We start from the raw sequence: 18,232 nt of genomic DNA, 5'->3' as shown, positions 1-18,232 counted from the left end.
GTGGCGCTCTGTCCATACATTTTCCCCATGTCCTCTTTTCTGTTATTATCCAGTCGACAATTTGTTGGGGGGAAAGGTTACGCGATACGGTGGCACATTATGGATAGTCAATACAAGTAGATCGGCCCAAGTATTCAGGCTTATGAAGGAATTCACCTTGGAAATTATGTTCAAGCAAGTAACTGATACGCTCAGCGTATAGCAGTACAAAACCATGTTCGTGGCTTACCCCGGTCTTCTCTTCCTGGGCCATTGTCTATCCTGAGGTTTACTATTCAAATATCCCGAGGTCTTTCAAGTACCTATCTTTTCTTATGCTACTATATATACCTGTCTCCAGAGGGCCTGTATAAATCTACCTCAGGCCGAAACGGTACCTAGACTGAAATTGACCCTGTCTGCTAGACTTGCATATATAGCACAGAGAGGACAGAGGTATACACAACTTATTAGAGTGGTATTTAAGCTTCATTATATCAATTACAAATTATATCATCTCTATCGTCTCAGAATCGTCTTGTTTGCTCTCCCCTCCAAAATCCCATCAGCTCTCCATTCTCCCGGGCCCAGTCGCGGACGCCATCGACCAGGGCCTTGGCCATTCCCTTGTTCTTGGATTTGCCGTCGGACGGGCCACGACTGTGACCCAGGCCATTGGCCCGGTCCCCGGTGGCATACTCGGAGCCCATAGTTGGGAGAACGTTATCTCCCGCACTCAGACTGACAAACAAGGCAAACGGAACGAGCCAAACGCAGAGTCCAAAGTAGGAGGCCACCTCCGAGAATGATGGCATCTCCTCATAATTGACTCCATATGGCTGGCGCCAGTTGTTCGACGGAGGAGGGGGTTTCGAGAAATGACGGAACCATAGCCAATGGTTGAGGCCCACAAGGAAACAGGAGAGGACGAAGAGAGGGTCGGATAGTTTCACGATGGGGAAGCGACGCAGGTTGCTGGCGTAGACCAAGTGCGAGACAATGCTCAGCAAAGACAATGACACGGGGAATCGGTCAATTATCATCAAGAGGACTTGAACCGCGATGATGCCGTAAATCAGGCGGGTCAATAGTCGGCGGGCGAGCACTGTATGTTCTTCAACGAGTTCGGATAGATAGTAGAGTCCCGAAGCTATTTCGAGTCAGTGTTTGTTGTCATGGGCTTTATAGATGCATCATACCAATCGACAGCGTGAGGAAGGCAAAGCCGACCACCACGCCGAAGTATCCCACTAGCGGTAATATCCACATGACGGGTGTTGTAGGAAGAAGAAAAGCAATCGAGCAAGAGACCAATGCCGGAAAACAAGAAGCTGAGAGGCCCCGAAAGACGAAAACGACGACGGACGACGTGGACGTTTTGGGGGTGCGGCCTCAGGCGCCAACTGCCCCACATAAATAATTTATTTCCAAACTTCAACTTTTTGCGACGTCCAAGTCCATTCTCGTTCTCGCATTCTTCACCATGTCGCGCCCTGAGGATATCCTGTATGATCTCTGCCATATCTTTGTCGGCTGAAAACTAATTCACCCCATTCTAGGCCCCCAGACCTGTTCTACAACGACAATGAGTCGCGCAAGTATACAAAGTCTTCGCGAATTCGCAACATTCAGGCGAGCATGACCGACCGTGCCCTGGAACTCCTCGATCTCAAGTCTCCGTCTTTGATTCTTGACCTGGGATGTGGCTCTGGTCTTTCCGGCGAAATGCTGTCAGAAGTATCACCGGATGAAGGTGGCCCGCACATGTGGATCGGCATGGATATTTCACCCAGCATGCTGGACGTGGCCCTCCAGCGTGAGGTGGACGGAGATCTCTTCCTCGCCGACATTGGCCAAGGTGTGCCGTTCCGCCCCGGTGCGTTCGATGCCGCAATCAGTATCAGTGCCATCCAGTGGCTCTGCAACGCGGAAACCAGCGATGTGACCGCCGAAGGTCGTCTCCGTCGCTTCTTCGAGGGCCTCTACGCCAGTCTCCGCCGAGGTGGCCGTGCGGTCTGCCAGTTCTATCCCAAAAACGATACCCAGCGGAGTATGATCAGTGGAGCCGCAATTAAGGCTGGCTTTGGCGCCGGTATTCTCGAAGACGACCCAGGTACCAAGAGCAGCAAGTTATATCTGGTTTTGACAGTGGGAGGTGGTGGTCTTCCAGGCGATATCACCGGCGTGGTGAACGGCATGGACGACGTGAGTGTTTTGGACGCACGACGAAAGGCCCAGGAGATCAATAATGCCCGGGGTCCCCCTCGCAAAGGTGACAAAGCCTGGATTATGAACAAAAAGGAACAGATGCAGAAGAAGGGCAAGGTTGTGAAGTCCAACTCCAAGTTCACCGGCCGTAAGCGCCGCATCGCTTTCTGAGTGGCTTGCAATTCAGCCAACAAACAGAAGATCAGGGCTAGATTGCAAGCTTGCCCGAGTCTTTGGTTGCAAAGCATCAATTCGCCATCACTAGTGGATGTGCACAATTCTCCAGCAAGCTGCTCACCTACACACGAGCACACGAAGAACATCGGAAGTCTCAGTCTTGTTTTGGGGTTAGAACCAGCAATTCAAGCCTGGCCTAGTCAACCTGCTGGAAAGGAAAAGTTGCTTGTTTGGGCCTCGGTACGCCGAGAATTGGCCCTCTTGAGATGTCATCTTTGAATGTCATTACCATCTTTATGTTAATACCCAACTACTCAAGGTAGTTATTATGCAATGAATGTCCACGTTATGATTACAAAAGGGAAAAAGGGTGTCTATTGCTATAAGTTGCCAGGACGTTTCGAGCTAAATTGAAAGATAATACATCAATGAGGACCGTACCAGCCGATTCAATCATGCAAATTCAACTACATGCCCAAGAATCGGCTGGTAGTTTTCCTCAATCGTAGCAGGGACATTGGACGACGGATTCCAAAATTTACAGAGATGCCTCCATCTTGTCCAGAACGGCACGGGTGAACTCGTGGGTAGTAGCCTGACCACCCATGTCGCGAGTGCGGGTTTGACTAGAAGAAAAGATAAATTAGCATATGGGTGATGAGAAAATCGAAGTTCGTGGGTACTTACCCCTCGCCGATGACATCGTAGACAGCCTTGGAGATACGGTTGGCGTGGGAGTCAAGACCAAGGTGACGCAGGAGCATGGAGCCAGACAGGATCATGGCACTGGGGTTGGCCTGGTCCTTGCCCTTGATGTCGAGACCGACGTGACGGCAACCGGGCTCGAAGACGGCGACGTCACGGCCCATGTTGCAACCGGGGACAAGACCGGGTCCACCAACGAGGGCAGCACCGACGTTGGACAGGATACCTCCGTAAAGGTTAGGCATGACCATGACGTCGAACTGCTGGGGGCGGGAGACAGCCTGCATGGAGGCGTTGTCGACAATCATGTCGTTCACCTCGAGGGTGGGGTAGTTCTCCGCGACCTTGTGGAATGTGCTGCGGAAGAGACCATCGGCCAGCTTCATGATGTTGGCCTTGTGAATACAGGTGACCTTCTTGCGGTTGTTGGCCAGAGCGAAGCTGAAGGCGAACTTGGCGATGCGCTCGGACTTGGCGCGGGTGATGATCTTCAGGGACTCGACGACACCGGGGACGGACTGGTGCTCGAGACCGGAGTACTCACCCTCGGTGTTCTCACGGATGATGCACAGGTCGACATCCTTGTGGCGGGTGTCGTAACCGGGGATGTTCTTGATCAGGGAGATGGAGGCGTAGATGTCCAACTCCTGACGGAGGGCGACGTTGAAGGACTGGTGGCCGGAGCGCTCGACGGGAGTGTGAAGGATACCCTTCAGACCGAGCTTGTTGCGCTTGAGAGAAGCGAGGGACTCGCGGAAAAGCTCCTCGGAGTGCTTGTTACCGGTGACAACACCGGTCACGTCGACCTGCTCCCACTCAATGGGAACGTTGTCGGCCTTGAAGATGGTCTTCACGGACTCGGCGACCTCGGCACCGATACCATCACCTAGTCAAGTTTTAGTCCTCGGGCGCAATGCGAAGAAAGAAATCGCGTGGACCTACCGGGAATCAGGGTGACGGTGTACTTGCCACCATACTTGGTAGGCTTGAAGGTGTCGGACTGGAGGCTGGCGAAAGCTGAGGCGCAATTGTTAGTGACGGTGTAGTAGAGAGATCAATTGGGACGTACATCTCGCAGGAACGGAGCGACCGAGAGAAGAAGCTGCGGAAGCACTGCGGAGCAGGGTCTAAAGAGAGTAGCGCACGTTAGCGGAAAAAAAGCAAAAACAGGAGCCACCACCAGGGGGAAGCAGCCAAGAGTTCACCTACCCGAGCAGGTTGGGCCGTTCGGGAGAACATGATGCAGACCAAAGAAATGGAGGGATCTATGGGATTGGAGAAGAGACGGACTGAAGGGGGGAAAGGATCAGAAAGGGAAAACGGAAAAAAGGCTCCGGATGGGCTCGGCATCGCGCGACTTTGGGTTAGCGCCGGCCCGATCTTATCAAAGAGAAACCCCATTCCTCCGCTTTTCGCCTTTTGACTCTCTCCTCTCTCTCTCTTCTCTTATTCATTCTCTTGGCTCTCTATACACCTTCTTTGGCGACTCTTATTCAGACCTACTTTGGGTTATTACCGCGTGAATATCCTCTCTCCGCCATGAAAGACAGTTGAAAAGCCATTGGAGGCAATGGGGAGGTTTCCATCCCCCCATCCCCGAATTACCCTCCCCGGTCTCTTATTGATCTCTTTGAGTCTCGCTGCTATTGAGCATCTCTGGATCGGGGACTCGAATACACGAACACACGGGATGGTTCGACCTTATTCACGGTGATTGAGGCATACCTGTTCTTTGATCCCATCCAGCGCCCTCGTTATTCACCTCGAGGCAATCTATAAGACCTCATGGGTATATAAACCCAGTCAGTCTGCGTCTCCAGATTCTGTTCTCCAGACATCTCTCGAGCTCTCATCGTCTCTGTCTTTCGCTCTTACAAACCAACTTGCCAATCTCTACTTCGGTTTCCACCTTTTCAAGTCAAAATGAAGCTCACCACCATCGTCGTTGCCGCTCTCGGTGCCGCCTCCGTCCAGGCCGCCTACACCAAGCTTCCCAAGTGGTGTGCCCACCCCGGTCAGGGCTGCTACATGATGAAGCGCTCTGCCGATGCCTCTTGGGACATCAAGCGTTCCGCCGACGCCCTCGCCGAGGCTATGGCCGAGGCTCTTCCCCAGGAACTCCCCAAGTGGTGCGCCCACCGCGGTCAGGGCTGCGCCAAGGCCAAGCGTGCTGCCACCGCCGCCGAAGAAGTCCAGCGCTCTGCTGATGCCCTTGCTGAGGCCATGGCTGCCCTCGACGCTCACGTCGACGAGGAGTAAATGTATTTGATGACTCTTCTCTCTTCTGTGTTTGAAGCTGCTAACCCACGTCTCCAGCTCTCTCATCTCTCAAACTTGGTCGTGTCGGAATTTGATCCACTCATTTTCCCTTAACATGGACCTTTGAAAGCCCGGATGGCTTGGATCGACCTGCTTGATGGGAATGCCAGTGGCGGACACTCTTTGATCTTGACCCTTGGCCATGGCATGGGATTTCAACTTATCAGCTTATGAATTACGGGCGATGGACCTTTTACAAGAATAACTATCAACAATCAATGGAATTCAAATCCCTTTGCTTTGAGAAAAATAAACAAAACAATGTAGAAAAATAAATTGTAGGCACTGCACCAGAAAGACCCCTAGAGACACATTTTAAGAGGGCAATGCAATGCAAAAACTAAGAAAAGAAAGGCCGTATTGCGCCAGCAGCCAGTTAAACCCAGAATTAACAACGATATACGCCACAGCTGGGATAATATCGTCTCGTCTCTTCAAACGCCCCATAGCCTGATTCAATAGGACCGCCCTTGGTCAACTCCCACCACTGTTGACTCTGATAAGCAGGGTCTTTGGAACCAGCATATGGCTCCCCAGTGGTGGGTTCTGTGGGAAGGGAGCTGTGTTGGTAGCCGGATATCATGTACGGTTCGGCAGACGTATTCTCATCGCCTTCGTCCATAGTTGAATCCTCCATGGCGAAGTCCTTGGAATGGTCGGTGGCACCAATCTGCGAATACAGTTGCCAGGTTTGAATTAAACGTTCTTTCTGCTCAGCGTCGGCGTTCTCAAACAGCTCCAGCTGGCTTGCGGTCAGGCTGTGGGGATCTAGGCCATGGTACCTCAGAACGTCAACGCTCGAATGAGGGATCGGGTTTTGGTCCAGCTGCGGGGACTGATAATGTTGCTCGATGCTGTGTGGATAGTCTAATGATCCGACAGAATCTGAGACCGGTGGAACAAACTGCGTCATGCTCATTTGCCTCTCAAACAACGAGGCGAGCTCATCTTGCACTTTCTGGTTACTTTCAGACGCAGACAAGCCACACTTTGTCGAAGAACTGTCAGTCCGGCATCCGGTAGGAGGAGTGGGGGGAGGGAGAAGAGAGGATCTACCTGTGTACAGTGGGGGTTTTCAATAAATGCTGCTAGTGCATTGGAGATGTCGGAGACATGGCCGCACTGAGGGCACTGATGCAAGATTGAAGAAGACATGGTTATATACAAGAACTGCCGGGACTGCTGGAACTGTTAGTTAAGAAAAGAAGCGTGAAATGCATTATAAACGGAGGGGCAGAAGATGCCCAAATGGTTGTTGGGCTGCACTCGAATCGTCTTCTAAAAAGGTTATACTATGGTCCAATAGCAAGGTACCTTGATGGTACCCACCACTGACACTGGGGGGACATACATTTCAGAGGTATCGCCCAGGTAGGGGTCATGTGATCCAGAGCTGCAAGGCAGCCCCGTGACGCGACATCACTGCTTAGCATCAGAGCTACCAACCTCACCTTTCTTCATTTTTTCGCTTGTCCCTTCAATACTCCCCCTCGCTCACTTGAGACTATCTCGGTCGCTTTCTTTATCTGTGATCCCTGAACACCGGATCGATTTCTTGCCATCATGGTGAGTTGACCCAGACATGCGGTGTCCGGTATCACAGCTGATAGGTTCCATCTCTAGACGTCAATTGGCACAGGCTACGATCTTTCCAACTCGGTGTTCTCACCAGACGGCCGCAATTTCCAGGTACGCGAGGCCTCGATCACAAGCTCCCACAAGTTTGATTCGTGCTCACTATCGTGTTTAGGTCGAATATGCCGTCAAGGCTGTGGAAAACGGCGGTACTGCCGTGGGTATCAGATGCAAGGACGGTGTGGTGTTGGCAGTGGAAAAGATCATCACTAGCAAGCTTCTAAAGCCCGGCGCCAACAAGAGAATTGCATCGGTGGATCGTCATGTTGGCATTGTATGGCACTCCACGCCTTGTCTTTGCGAATTTGCTAACCGCCCATATATCTAGGTCTCCTCCGGACTGGTCCCTGATGGCCGCCACTTCGTTTCCAGAGCTCGCGATGAAGCCTCCGCGTGGAGAGGCACCTACAAGGGCCCGATCCCCACCAACGCCCTCGCCAATCGTCTGGGTGGCTATGTGCAAGCGTACACTCTCTACTCAAGTGTACGGCCGTTTGGTGTGACCGCTATCGTTGGTGGCTGGGATACCGAGGCGGAGCTCCCAGTGGACGGACAGGTCGGCAATGGACCCAAATCAGGCGCCGGCGGCAAGGTTGAGGGCGCGAAGGCCGGCGGTCCTGGTCTATACATGATTGAACCCAGTGGTCTCTACTGGGTATGTTACGACTCGTGCTTGTGTGTCTGCGGCTGGATTTACTGATGTGATCGATAGGGATACTACGGTGCCGCAACTGGCAAGGGCCGACAGGCCGCCAAGGCTGAACTGGAGAAGCTAGATCTGACCTCAGGCAACCTGTCTTTGGCAGACGGTGTGAAGGAAGCCGCTCGCATTATCTACGTTGCCCACGAAGACAGTAAGGACAAGGAATTCGAACTGGAAATGACGTGGATTAGCTCGGTCGATGGACCGACCAAGGGCCGTCATGAGGAAGTGCCTAAGGAACTTCTTGAGGAGGCCGAGAAAGCAGCGAAGCGATCCTTGGAGGGCGATGACGAGGAAGAGGAAGATAAGGGCCAAGGTGAACAGATGCAAGAGTGAACATGTAATAGATTATGCTCCCAAAGAATTATGATTCTGTGAAGCTGTTCCTTCTACTCGCACCCGAATCGGGGGCATCAAAAACAACAAGAAACACCTATTAGGATCAATGTACTGATTTAGGTTCCAGATAGTCCTAACGAGAGGGGTGGAATCGTAGCCCCGGAGAGATCTAGCTATTTGCAACACCTTTACAGAATCTTGCCCTCAGCCCACTCACGTCGCTTCAGACCAAGCTCCACGGCAGCGCTTCCCCAATCTTCTCCGTGGTTGTGCATTCCATTGCTACCGAGACCAGCTCGTTCCAGGCCCTGTTCCTCGGTCAGAACCGTCAACAGGCCGAAGATCACGGGGACACCCGAGTCAAGCTGGACGCGCATCAGTCCATGGCTCACGGCGTCAGCGATGTATTCAAAGTGCATGGTAGCACCCTTGATCAAAACACCAATGGCGATAATAGCATCGAAGGGCTTCTTGGGGCTCGAGGGAGCCGCGGTTCCGGAGGTCTCGGTGGTGGGGGAAGCCAGAAGGTCAGTGGCGCTGATACCTTCGCCAGAGGAGTTAGCCTGCAGTTGAGAAGCAGCGTAGAGTCTATATGATGTTAGAAATCACACATGAGCCAAAGATGTCTAACATCAACGATTGCAAAGCTTACCGCTGCACTCCGAGGGGCAACTCGTAGCTGCCGGGCACTGTCTGGACAGTGATGTTGTCCTCCGTCACGCCAGCTGCGAGCAGGTTCTTCTTAGCACCGGCGACAAGCTGGTCAATGATTTTGGTGTTCCATCTGGCGTGGATGATAGCGACACGAAGTCCAGAGCCTACACAGCGCATGATCAGCCAGGGTCTTTGATAGAGGGTGGGCGAACGCACCATCGTGGGTCTGAGCAGCACCGGGGCCTTTAATAGATGTCATGGTGAATAAAAATGTGAAATGAAAGAGTAGCAGGGAACAATTGAGGGAGGAGGTTGAAGCAAAAGGGCTTAGACGAAAAACATCCCGCATTTGGCGGGGGAGGCGGAATGGCATCACCGCATACGGCGCAATACCCCCCGCGCTCCCAACGTCGTCACAACTTCTCTTTTGACTACATACCTTGCTTTCAATGTTACTACGCAGTACATGATCTGAGCATATCTTCCTGATCTGAATTTACAAGGCACCGAAAAACAGGAGTTAGAGAAAATCACGAGATTCCATTGTCCCGAAGCTAAAAACACCTAAAAAATAAACAGATGACCGGATCATAAGAGTCGTCTAAGCTTGCAACCGAAAACACACGAAGATTTACTCGACTGTGACCGACTTGGCCAAGTTGCGAGGGAAGTCAACATTGAGTCCCTCGCCGACGGCAAGCCAGTAGGAGATCAGCTGCAAAGGAATGACGTTGAGCAGGCCCTGGAGACAGTCCACGGTCTTGGGGACACCGATCTTCTCGGTCTCGGCAGCAGAGAAATCGGGGTCGTCATTGTTGCAGATCACAATGGGGCGACCACCGCGAGCAATGACCTGTTGGTAAGCGTTCAGGGACTTGGTGAACAGATCATCACGGGTGAGGATCATGATGATGGGAAGGTTCTCATCCACGAGAGCCAGGACACCGTGCTTCAATTCACCGGACATGACAGCCTCGCAGTGAAGGTAGGAGATTTCCTTGATCTTGAGGGCACCTGTTTTCAAACGTTAGCATGATATTCACTAAAACAAAAGAAATATCGGGGGGGGAGGAATTGACTTACCCTCGAGGGCAGTGGGGAATTGAGCACCGCGACCCAACAGCAGCAAACTCTTTTGGTTCTTGAAGGATTTGACACACAGCTCCTTGATGGGATCGTTGAGCTTCAGGATCTGCTTGAACTGCTCGGAGATTTGGCCGAGACCCTCCATGATCTCCTCGCGTCTCTTCTGCTTGGAGGCACGGTCCTCACTGAGCGACAAAGCGAACATGACCATGGCCACGAACTGAGAGGTGTAAGCCTTGGTGGAGGCCACACCAATCTCAGGACCAGCGTTGATGTGCACACCGCAGTGGGTGAGGAGGGAAATGGAAGATCCAACGACGTTGACAACACCAACGGTCAGGGCACCGCGCTCCAGGCAGTAGCGAAGAGCCATCAGGGAGTCAGCGGTCTCTCCGGACTGAGAAACAAAGACACAGGTGTCATCACGGAAGACAGGGGCCTGACGATCCAGGAAATCGGAGGCGAGCTCGACCGCGATGGGGATCTCGGTCAATTCTTCGAAGATACCACGCACAGCCATGCAGGAGTGGTAACTGGTACCACAGGCAATGAAAATGATACGACGGCAGCGACGAATGGTCGAAATGTATTGGCGGAGACCACCCAGGGTGACCTTCTTGTTGGCAACGTCCAGACGACCTCTCATGGTGTTGACGATGGACTCGGGCTGCTCGAAGATCTCCTTCTGCATGAAGTGGTCGAACTTACCCTTCATGATCTCCTGCAGCTCGAGCTCAATGGTCTGGATGGCACGGACGTTGGAGGTACCGTCGTCCTTGGTCAGGCGGTGGATGTTGAGCTGTCCCTCGTGGATGTGGGCAATGTCATCATCCTCCAGGTAGAGGACCTTCTTGGTGTGCTCCACGATGGCCGAGGGGTCAGAGGAGAGGAAGAACTCGGCGGGCTGGGGGATGCCATCGTCGGACAGGAATGCACGGGACTGGGAGCGGTGCAAGAGAGACTTGTCCGGGGGAGCGAGGAGGCTAGTGGCGGACTTCTTGGCGGCAACGTTCTGGGAGGCCTGCTCCGCAGAAAGGACACCGTCCTCGGAATATTCGACGTCGACGAAATCGACCTTCATCTTCTTGGAGGTCTTCACACCAATGACCAGGGGGAACCCTTACGGGCAGCGATCACTTCATGGGGGTAGTGAACGGACTTCATCAGCAAACCAAAGGCACCCTCGAGCTCCTTGATGACGGCCTTGGCCAGGACTGTGAATTCAATGTCGGGGTGTTGGTCATAGAGGTACTTGGCCAGCTTGGCAATGCACTCGGTATCGGTCTCGGTCTCGAATCGGAAACCCTTGGTCTCCAGCAGAGCCTTCAATTCCTTATAGTTGGTGATAATACCATTGTGAACGACGGAGAACTCCCAGTTGGGGTCCGAGCTATCCCAGACCAGTCAGCAAAGAGGGATTTGGAGGGGGGTCCGACTGATTGAGATATCACGACTCACCGGTGGGGGTGGCAGTTCTGACGGGAGGGGGTTCCGTGGGTGGCCCAGCGAGTGTGGGAGATACCGGCGTGGGACTCGAAGGTCTTGCTCATGTCGGCCTCACTCTGCTCAATGAGCTCCTTGAGCTTGGCCACCTTGCCCACTTCCTTGAATGCAAAGACTTCATTTTTCTTGTTGCCGTCGACGGCCATACCGGCGGAATCATAGCCACGGTACTCGAGTCGGGAGAGACCTGGAAATGACGGTGAGCGGGGAGGAACGAGCGTGGCCAGCCCCCGATTGCACACCACTTACCATTGAGGAGGGTTGTGATGATGAACTTGCGGTCCTTCTCGACCAGGTAATTGATGTAACCAAAGATTCCACTGGGTGGTGTCAGTAAGTCGGTCAAGAGGAGGGGAGGGGAGAAAAGAGCTTACCACATGATGGGCAATAACAAAGGGAGATATTAGGAGGAATAGCAGAGTCGGGAGGAAGGTAGTAGCAGGGGGAGAGGGTATCAGAAAGCGAGAGAGGGGAGAAAGGGAGAGATGAATAACGAGACGAAGCAGACGTTTCGTATTTATAGAGGGGGAAGAAGGGGAGGGGCGATATTATTAGCTCTTTCTTGTGCAAGCTCACCACCAATGAGGCGGCCTGAATGCTCGGGCCAACTTGGTTCCTAGGGGAATGTCTCACTTGGCATACTTTACTAATAATAATATTATACTATGAGACTAGCACTAGTGAGCTATTAGTAGAAGAATAACTAGAAACTAGAATAACTAGAATAACTAGGTGATCTGTTCGACTGTAGTATGTAAATAGTGGTCAGGACTCAGTTATAGTTCCTTGTATAGGTCTCATTTGGGACATATTCTTAATAATGTATACAATCCAGAATACTATGCCCTAGGGAGTGCGAAGTATATACTGTTTAAACTACCATTGCTCTCTATTCCGTCGAGTTCCTCTTTTTTTTTTTCTTTCTTTTTCTTTTTCCAGCAGCTAGCGTGGAGAAATGCATCTTTCTCGGCATCGATTCCCTCGGCAGTCAGGTCAAACCACAATGAGGCGGAGCCCCCAAGATCCCACTTTTTTTTTTCTTTTTCTAAATTTATCAATTTGCTCCGGACAAATTCCCCTGAAATCTCAGTTCCAAGGTTCTGACATCCTGACGTGCCAACCTCCTGCAGCTGCATATTTTCGCCCCTGGCCGGCATCGCCGTATACGAAGCGATGTACTCTCTACTCTCTATTCTCTATACGACCGGGCTATATGGGAGTACGGGAATCTCCGGAGTAGAGAGATCATATGAGAGGATCTCCATTGGTTCTGACCGGTCTTTCTGGTCTACTGTACATATATCCTCACTGCAGTGCAGGTAATAGTGGTTTATATACTTCCGTACACTGTACTCCATACTAGGAGACACCTCGCTGGTTTCGTGGACCTGCCATCTGAGGGTTGTGACGGGTAGAGGGAATTCAATTTCTATACTGTAATATATATTCTATACAGCCTAGGTTGCTCGTTGCGTGTACGGAGTACGGAGTATAAAGTGTATAGTTCAATTGTTCCTTTATAGTTATGGACACCTGATAAAAAGACGGGGGATACTTGCTGGGTACTTCCAGTTGGGTGGACGACCCATCATGTGAACTGGTAGCGGTGAGGTCACCATTATCAACGGACATGGAAGAAGGGAAAAAAAAAAAAAAAAAAAAAAAAAAACCAAAAAAAAAGAGATTCAAGATTGACAAAATAAAAACATCAGTACTCCGTACTCCGTAGAATCTCGTACTATGTGTAGACTGTACTGTGTAGAGAAGAGTTGACAAGGCCAAAGGGTGTCGTTCACATCCCTTTGGTCCCCACCGTTTTCCACTTCCTTCCGCTCGATCGCGTCTTGGCCTCCTGCAAAATCTTGAATTCGCGTCAAGCTCCTTGAATCGACCTTTAAACTAGAACCTCTCTGTCTTTCACGCCTACTCTTCTTTTCTGTCTTTTCCGCTCGGGTTTCTTCTGAATTTGGACCTTCCCTGGGTCGCATCTGTTCGCAATAGCCGATACGTCAAGGATGCTGCCTTCTGATCGCGCGGTCTCTGGCGTGTAGCCAACCTCTCACCATGTCACGCGCTTCGGCCGGATTTGCAGACTTCTTCCCCACCGCCCCCTCAGTGCTGCAGCAAAAGCGCTATAAGACCACCCAGGGACGGCGAAAAGTACAGGTCGATGAACTCTCCGAAGGTTCCCCGGATGGATCAGTGCCGGCCACCAAAGCCGCTGGGAACGGCGAGACGCCAGCCCGGGCAGATGAAATAGACCCTCACACGCCGTCGGGCTCGCGGGAATCTGAATTGACCATCGGCACCAACGCGCCGACCACAGAGGCCGCGCTCCCTCCACCGGCAAATCCCCTTCTATCCCAACTGGATACCCTGACCCCAGTCACCCATGCGGAGTCCTCACCCCCGGGCAAGGTCACGAGCCCTGCGCAGCTGAAACCCGCAGGCGAAGCCGTCATCAAGGTCTCGCAACGCGAACCGTCTCCCCCAAAATCTTCTATCACCCCCGTCCACACCCCTCCGACGCCCCAGTCGCAAATTCGCAACCCCGAGCCTCGGGTCATCGGCTGCAAGGTGGTATATGACCCTGATCTAGACAAGCGAACGCCCTCCAAGGAAAAACGGAGGAAGCTTGAGTATGCTGATATTGTCAATACCAACCAAGGGGATCCTCCCACCGATCCGCGTCTCGCGATTCCCAATTACAATCGGGGATCGGGCTGCAAGCAAAAGACCAAATACCGCCCGGCGCCGTATACACTGAAACCATGGGCATACGACGTGGCGACCAGCATTGGCCCCGGACCTCCAGTGCAAGTGGTGATCACTGGGTTTGATCCGCTCACCCCGATTGCCCCGATCAGCGCACTCTTCTCGAGCTTTGGAGACGTGGCCGAAATCAAGAACCGCACGGACCCCATCACCGGTCGCTTTCTCGGAATCTGCTCTGTCAAATACAAGGATAGCGCCACGGGCCGAGGCACCGGATCGGTCTCAGCGACCAGCGCTGCCAGGCGGGCATACTTTGAATGCAAGAAGGAACAGCGCATTGGAACCCGCAGAATCAGAGTTGAGCTGGACCGCGACGGCATTGTCTCCGATCGAATGACCGCTAAGGCTGTGGAGTCGCAACGTCTCGCATCCAAGAACAACCCACCCCCGACCAGCAATTTCGCGACCAACGAATTGCCTAAGAAAAGCGAACCTCCCCCTACCGCCCCCAAAGGCCCTTCCGGTCGATCGTCAATACGCCCCGGGGTTGCAATCCCAGAAGGACCCCGGGCCGCAGTCCGACCTCCCGTGGCGCAATCCCTGGTTGAAGAGACTGCAGTGCTCAGCCAACTCAAAAGGGAGCCGTATATCTTCATTGCCCACTGTTACGTCCCAGTCCTCAGCACGACGGTTCCACATCTCAGAAAGCGACTCCGGCTTTTCGCATACAAGCATATTCGTTGCGACAAAACCGGATACTATATCATTTTCGAGAATTCGCGTCGAGGCGAGGAGGAAACGGAACGTTGCCACCGACTATGCCACATGCAACCGTTGTTTACGTATATCATGAACATGGAAAGCCAGCCTTACGGAAACCCGAATTACGAACGAAGCCCAAGTCCAGAGCGTCTGCGGGCCGAACGACGAGACAAGGCCGTGAAAGATCGAACCAAACGGGAGGCTGAATTAGACATAGAAGAGGAGAAGAAGCAGCGTGCACTGAACCTGGATCCTTGCCGGGAGGTGCTGTCAATCATCATTCGCGATCTGAGAGACAAACTGCTTGAAGATGTCAAGTCGCGCATTGCTGCCCCGGCCCTCTATGATTATCTGGAGCCAAGCAAGCATGTGGCCAAAAGGGAGAAATTGGGCATTGCGGACCCCGAAGGTACCAAGCGGCCCGCTTTCCGGATTGACAGTACTCTTGGTACCCCTGAATCGCGAGGCGACCTGACCGCCGGACGAGATCCTTCTCAATCATCAAGTCTGAATGTCCTTGCTCTTCCACGCATCCGCAAGGCCCACGGCCTTGACCGTGCGGGTGCAGCTTTCTTGGATGAACGGCGCAGACAGCCGCTGCGGAGAAAGGAAGTGCGTCCTTTGTACCACCGTTTGCAGCAACTCCACGACGATGAAGACTCAGATGATGACCAACACACCCCCGTTGCCCGGGATGCGGACGAACCCGATAGCAGACCCCCTAGTCGCGCAAGTTCCACTTCATCTGATAATGGGCGAGATCAGGGCTATCAATCTGATGAGCTGGGCTCATCGCAAGGAAGCGATGAGCAGGCCCCAGCCGCTGATGACGATGATGCTCCAGGCAGTCTTATCACCGACCTACAGGAAGACCTCTCTCCAAGGTCACACAAGCGAAAGCGATTGACCGAGGACCTGGAGGCCCGGAAAAGACAACGTCAGGAGGATGAGTTGTTTGGCATGGACTCCCAGACTGCCGATGCGGAGACTGCTGATACAACCCATAAACCCTCTGCAACTATTGGCGGCGAAGGTGTCGCGGGAGACGATATCAAATTGCCCACGCTTGATCAATCCGCCGATCGGGAGATCTCAGTTGAAGAATCGGATGACGACGGCTCTGTCGATGAGCCCATCGATGAGCCGAGAACAGAGATTGAATGGGGCGTCTCCAGGGACAAGCCACGGGCCACTGTGGCCGATGATGAAAATATCGTACTCGACTTGGACGGCTGGCAAAACCTGATCAAGGATGATGAAGACTTGCGATTCCTCCGAGAAGTCTTATTGGACCAACCTAAATCCAACATCGGAAGCCTGGGTGCATGGGGTTGGAAACAAAAGGAGATCAAGGCTCTCAACGGCCTGGAGACCGGCGCAACCGCAAACCCCATCAGTATCCCTGGATACTATGTTCCTAACGCCACAGGAGCTGCTCGAACGGAAGGCCGCAAGAGGATCCTTGAGGCGGAGAAATCCAAATACCTCCCCCATCGTATTAAGGTCCAGAAGGCTCGCGAGGAGCGCGAAGCGAATGCTACGGCAGATCCCCAGGCTGCTGCTGCCGAAGCTGCCAGGATTGCAGCTGCCAAGACCATATCCAAGTCGACATCGCGGTCGACACGAGTCAACAATCGACGCCTCATTGCGGACATCAATGCACAGAAGCAAGCTCTTCCCACTGCAAGTGGCGAAGGAGACGTTCTCCGTTTCAATCAGCTCAAAAAACGCAAGAAGCCTGTGCGCTTTGCTCGCTCTGCCATTCATAACTGGGGATTGTATGCTGAAGAGAACATTACCGCCAACGACATGATTATCGAGTACGTGGGAGAAAAAGTACGACAACAGGTCGCCGATATGAGAGAACGGCGGTACTTGAAGAGTGGAATCGGCAGCAGTTATCTCTTCCGAATTGATGAGAACACTGTCATCGATGCCACAAAAAGAGGAGGCATTGCCCGTTTCATCAATCACAGCTGTACTCCGAACTGCACTGCCAAAATCATCAAGGTTGACGGTAGTAAACGAATTGTGATTTATGCGCTCAGGGACATCGAACGAGGTATGTTCAAAGCAGCTACGACGCAGACCGGTAGAACAAATGCTAACTTTTGCTTCAGATGAGGAGTTGACTTATGATTACAAGTTCGAAAGAGAGTGGGACAGCGATGACCGTATTCCCTGCCTCTGCGGGTCGACCGGCTGCAAGGGATTCCTCAATTAAGAGAAACCTCGTCCAGTCGCTGTTGTCTTCGTCTCGTCGATTCTTTGAGGGAGGCATGGGAGCACTTTTCACCTATATCATCTACTGGCGTTGTATCAGGTTGGCGTTCAAAGGAGAGCATTGTGTCGATGGCGATCGTGATGTCATAAAACTACAACTTTCTTGTACAATACACCAATTCCAAATTTCCACTGGCTTCTTGATGCCTGCAGGGCAACATGCCCTGGATTGAAAGTATCACGTCAATTGCATTTTCCAGCTCTTTGTATTTTAACTCGGGGAAGCCCATGTCTTCTGAAATGACAACGGCACCCTTTCTCTCATCAAGAATGCCTTTGGATGGCTGGTGGCTTTTTGGGGTATCGGTTTGGCATAGTAACGGTCAAAAAGTGCGGGGATTGCTCAAACTGTATAGAAATATTAGCAGAGGCTTTAGTCAAGCATGGAGTAAGGTGCCTCACCTAGATGACTTGGAAGGAGGAAATTTGCGATTCCCTCTTTGATCATATATGCGTGACTGCAGTTTCCACAGACCAGTTTCCCTTCCGAGACGTGCGTCTCGAGTAACAGCCGGTGCAGATCTTTCAGGGTCTGTTCATTGTCGAGTGCCTCGCCTTCTGGCTTAATGTCTGGGAGGCTTGGAAAACCCAACTAGTTTCCGCAGATGTCAGCCTGATTTGCCTCTTTATACGTGTGGAACTTGGTCTAGCTCTGCCTTACCTCGGTGGCAGTTGCTCGGAGGGCCTCCCAGTCGATGCGGGGAATGATGTTGCGGATAAACTCCGGTTGAAATTCCAATTCCTGCTGCTCCAGTTCGGCATCATGGAAATGTAATGGGAATGATGCTGGTGACGTCTTGCATTCCTTCACGGCGCATGTCACGAAGTTGGCGGTGATCACCTTCATTGCGGGGAGGACGACGGGTGTCGGGGCGACTTGGCAATGCAAACACAGTGACAGCAGGTTGCAAGTAAGTAGACCTGAGAGCGAATCCTGGTGGACAAGAGCGTACGTTTGGTGTTTAGTGTTCTGAGAGGACAATGTCGTTGCCAAAAAAAAATAGCCGTGCCCCACGGCTTATCGATATCATGTGATCGATATCGAATTCTCAACTGTAGTCAATTCACTCTGTACTCCAAAGTATTAAAAGAATAAATTGCTCTGCTCTCTGGACAAAATTATTTCTTGTTTCCTATAAGTAGATTTGATTACGTGGTTCAATT

At 52.2% G+C, this 18,232-nt stretch overlaps 10 protein-coding genes across 10 annotated transcripts; 4 read left to right on the top strand and 6 right to left on the bottom strand.

The window, feature by feature from the left end:
- Nucleotides 1-506: 506 nt before the first annotated feature.
- On the bottom strand, nucleotides 507-1,248 carry N7506_003345 (uncharacterized protein; the record flags this gene model as incomplete). Its single annotated transcript, XM_056952640.1, has 2 exons — nucleotides 507-1,129; nucleotides 1,179-1,248. 2 exons carry the CDS (start codon nucleotides 1,246-1,248, stop codon nucleotides 507-509), a joined length of 693 nt encoding a protein of 230 aa, XP_056814332.1.
- A 214-nt stretch (nucleotides 1,249-1,462) lies between these two features.
- N7506_003344 (18S rRNA methyltransferase BUD23) lies at nucleotides 1,463-2,358 on the top strand (the record flags this gene model as incomplete). Its single annotated transcript, XM_056952639.1, has 2 exons — nucleotides 1,463-1,485; nucleotides 1,539-2,358. The coding sequence occupies 2 exons, from the start codon at nucleotides 1,463-1,465 to the stop codon at nucleotides 2,356-2,358; spliced, it is 843 nt and encodes a 280-aa protein (XP_056814331.1).
- Nucleotides 2,359-2,902: 544 nt separating this feature from the next.
- N7506_003343 (isocitrate dehydrogenase (NAD(+)) IDH1) lies at nucleotides 2,903-4,308 on the bottom strand (the record flags this gene model as incomplete). The annotated part of the gene is made up of 5 exons (XM_056952638.1): nucleotides 2,903-2,990; nucleotides 3,052-3,955; nucleotides 4,012-4,086; nucleotides 4,139-4,196; nucleotides 4,279-4,308. 5 exons carry the CDS (start codon nucleotides 4,306-4,308, stop codon nucleotides 2,903-2,905), a joined length of 1,155 nt encoding a protein of 384 aa, XP_056814330.1.
- A 684-nt stretch (nucleotides 4,309-4,992) lies between these two features.
- Nucleotides 4,993-5,328, top strand: N7506_003342 (mating alpha-pheromone PpgA; the record flags this gene model as incomplete). Its single annotated transcript, XM_056952637.1, has 1 exon — nucleotides 4,993-5,328. The coding sequence occupies one exon, from the start codon at nucleotides 4,993-4,995 to the stop codon at nucleotides 5,326-5,328; it is 336 nt and encodes a 111-aa protein (XP_056814329.1).
- A 448-nt stretch (nucleotides 5,329-5,776) lies between these two features.
- On the bottom strand, nucleotides 5,777-6,543 carry N7506_003341 (uncharacterized protein; the record flags this gene model as incomplete). The annotated part of the gene is made up of 2 exons (XM_056952636.1): nucleotides 5,777-6,376; nucleotides 6,445-6,543. The coding sequence occupies 2 exons, from the start codon at nucleotides 6,541-6,543 to the stop codon at nucleotides 5,777-5,779; spliced, it is 699 nt and encodes a 232-aa protein (XP_056814328.1).
- Nucleotides 6,544-6,951: 408 nt separating this feature from the next.
- On the top strand, nucleotides 6,952-8,062 carry N7506_003340 (proteasome core particle subunit alpha 7; the record flags this gene model as incomplete). The annotated part of the gene is made up of 5 exons (XM_056952635.1): nucleotides 6,952-6,954; nucleotides 7,012-7,077; nucleotides 7,139-7,297; nucleotides 7,352-7,678; nucleotides 7,736-8,062. The coding sequence occupies 5 exons, from the start codon at nucleotides 6,952-6,954 to the stop codon at nucleotides 8,060-8,062; spliced, it is 882 nt and encodes a 293-aa protein (XP_056814327.1).
- Nucleotides 8,063-8,253: 191 nt separating this feature from the next.
- N7506_003339 (lumazine synthase RIB4) lies at nucleotides 8,254-8,978 on the bottom strand (the record flags this gene model as incomplete). The annotated part of the gene is made up of 3 exons (XM_056952634.1): nucleotides 8,254-8,653; nucleotides 8,718-8,883; nucleotides 8,936-8,978. 3 exons carry the CDS (start codon nucleotides 8,976-8,978, stop codon nucleotides 8,254-8,256), a joined length of 609 nt encoding a protein of 202 aa, XP_056814326.1.
- A 372-nt stretch (nucleotides 8,979-9,350) lies between these two features.
- On the bottom strand, nucleotides 9,351-11,687 carry gfa1 (glutamine--fructose-6-phosphate transaminase (isomerizing) GFA1; the record flags this gene model as incomplete). Its single annotated transcript, XM_056952633.1, has 6 exons — nucleotides 9,351-9,733; nucleotides 9,803-10,924; nucleotides 10,978-11,195; nucleotides 11,264-11,495; nucleotides 11,558-11,628; nucleotides 11,683-11,687. The coding sequence occupies 6 exons, from the start codon at nucleotides 11,685-11,687 to the stop codon at nucleotides 9,351-9,353; spliced, it is 2,031 nt and encodes a 676-aa protein (XP_056814325.1).
- Nucleotides 11,688-13,372: 1,685 nt separating this feature from the next.
- On the top strand, nucleotides 13,373-17,009 carry set1 (histone methyltransferase SET1; the record flags this gene model as incomplete). Its single annotated transcript, XM_056952632.1, has 2 exons — nucleotides 13,373-16,847; nucleotides 16,906-17,009. The coding sequence occupies 2 exons, from the start codon at nucleotides 13,373-13,375 to the stop codon at nucleotides 17,007-17,009; spliced, it is 3,579 nt and encodes a 1,192-aa protein (XP_056814324.1).
- Nucleotides 17,010-17,441: 432 nt separating this feature from the next.
- Nucleotides 17,442-17,915, bottom strand: N7506_003336 (RNA methylation protein TRM112; the record flags this gene model as incomplete). The annotated part of the gene is made up of 2 exons (XM_056952631.1): nucleotides 17,442-17,660; nucleotides 17,730-17,915. 2 exons carry the CDS (start codon nucleotides 17,913-17,915, stop codon nucleotides 17,442-17,444), a joined length of 405 nt encoding a protein of 134 aa, XP_056814323.1.
- Nucleotides 17,916-18,232: the final 317 nt, after the last annotated feature.

This window comes from Penicillium brevicompactum, assembly GCF_028827555.1.
Source record: "Penicillium brevicompactum strain IBT 35665 chromosome Unknown utg000002l_segment0_segment0, whole genome shotgun sequence".
Lineage (NCBI taxonomy): Eukaryota > Fungi > Ascomycota > Eurotiomycetes > Eurotiales > Aspergillaceae > Penicillium > Penicillium brevicompactum.
The sequence above is the reverse complement of the archived record's forward strand: the minus strand, read 5'-3'. Positions and strand labels throughout refer to the sequence as shown.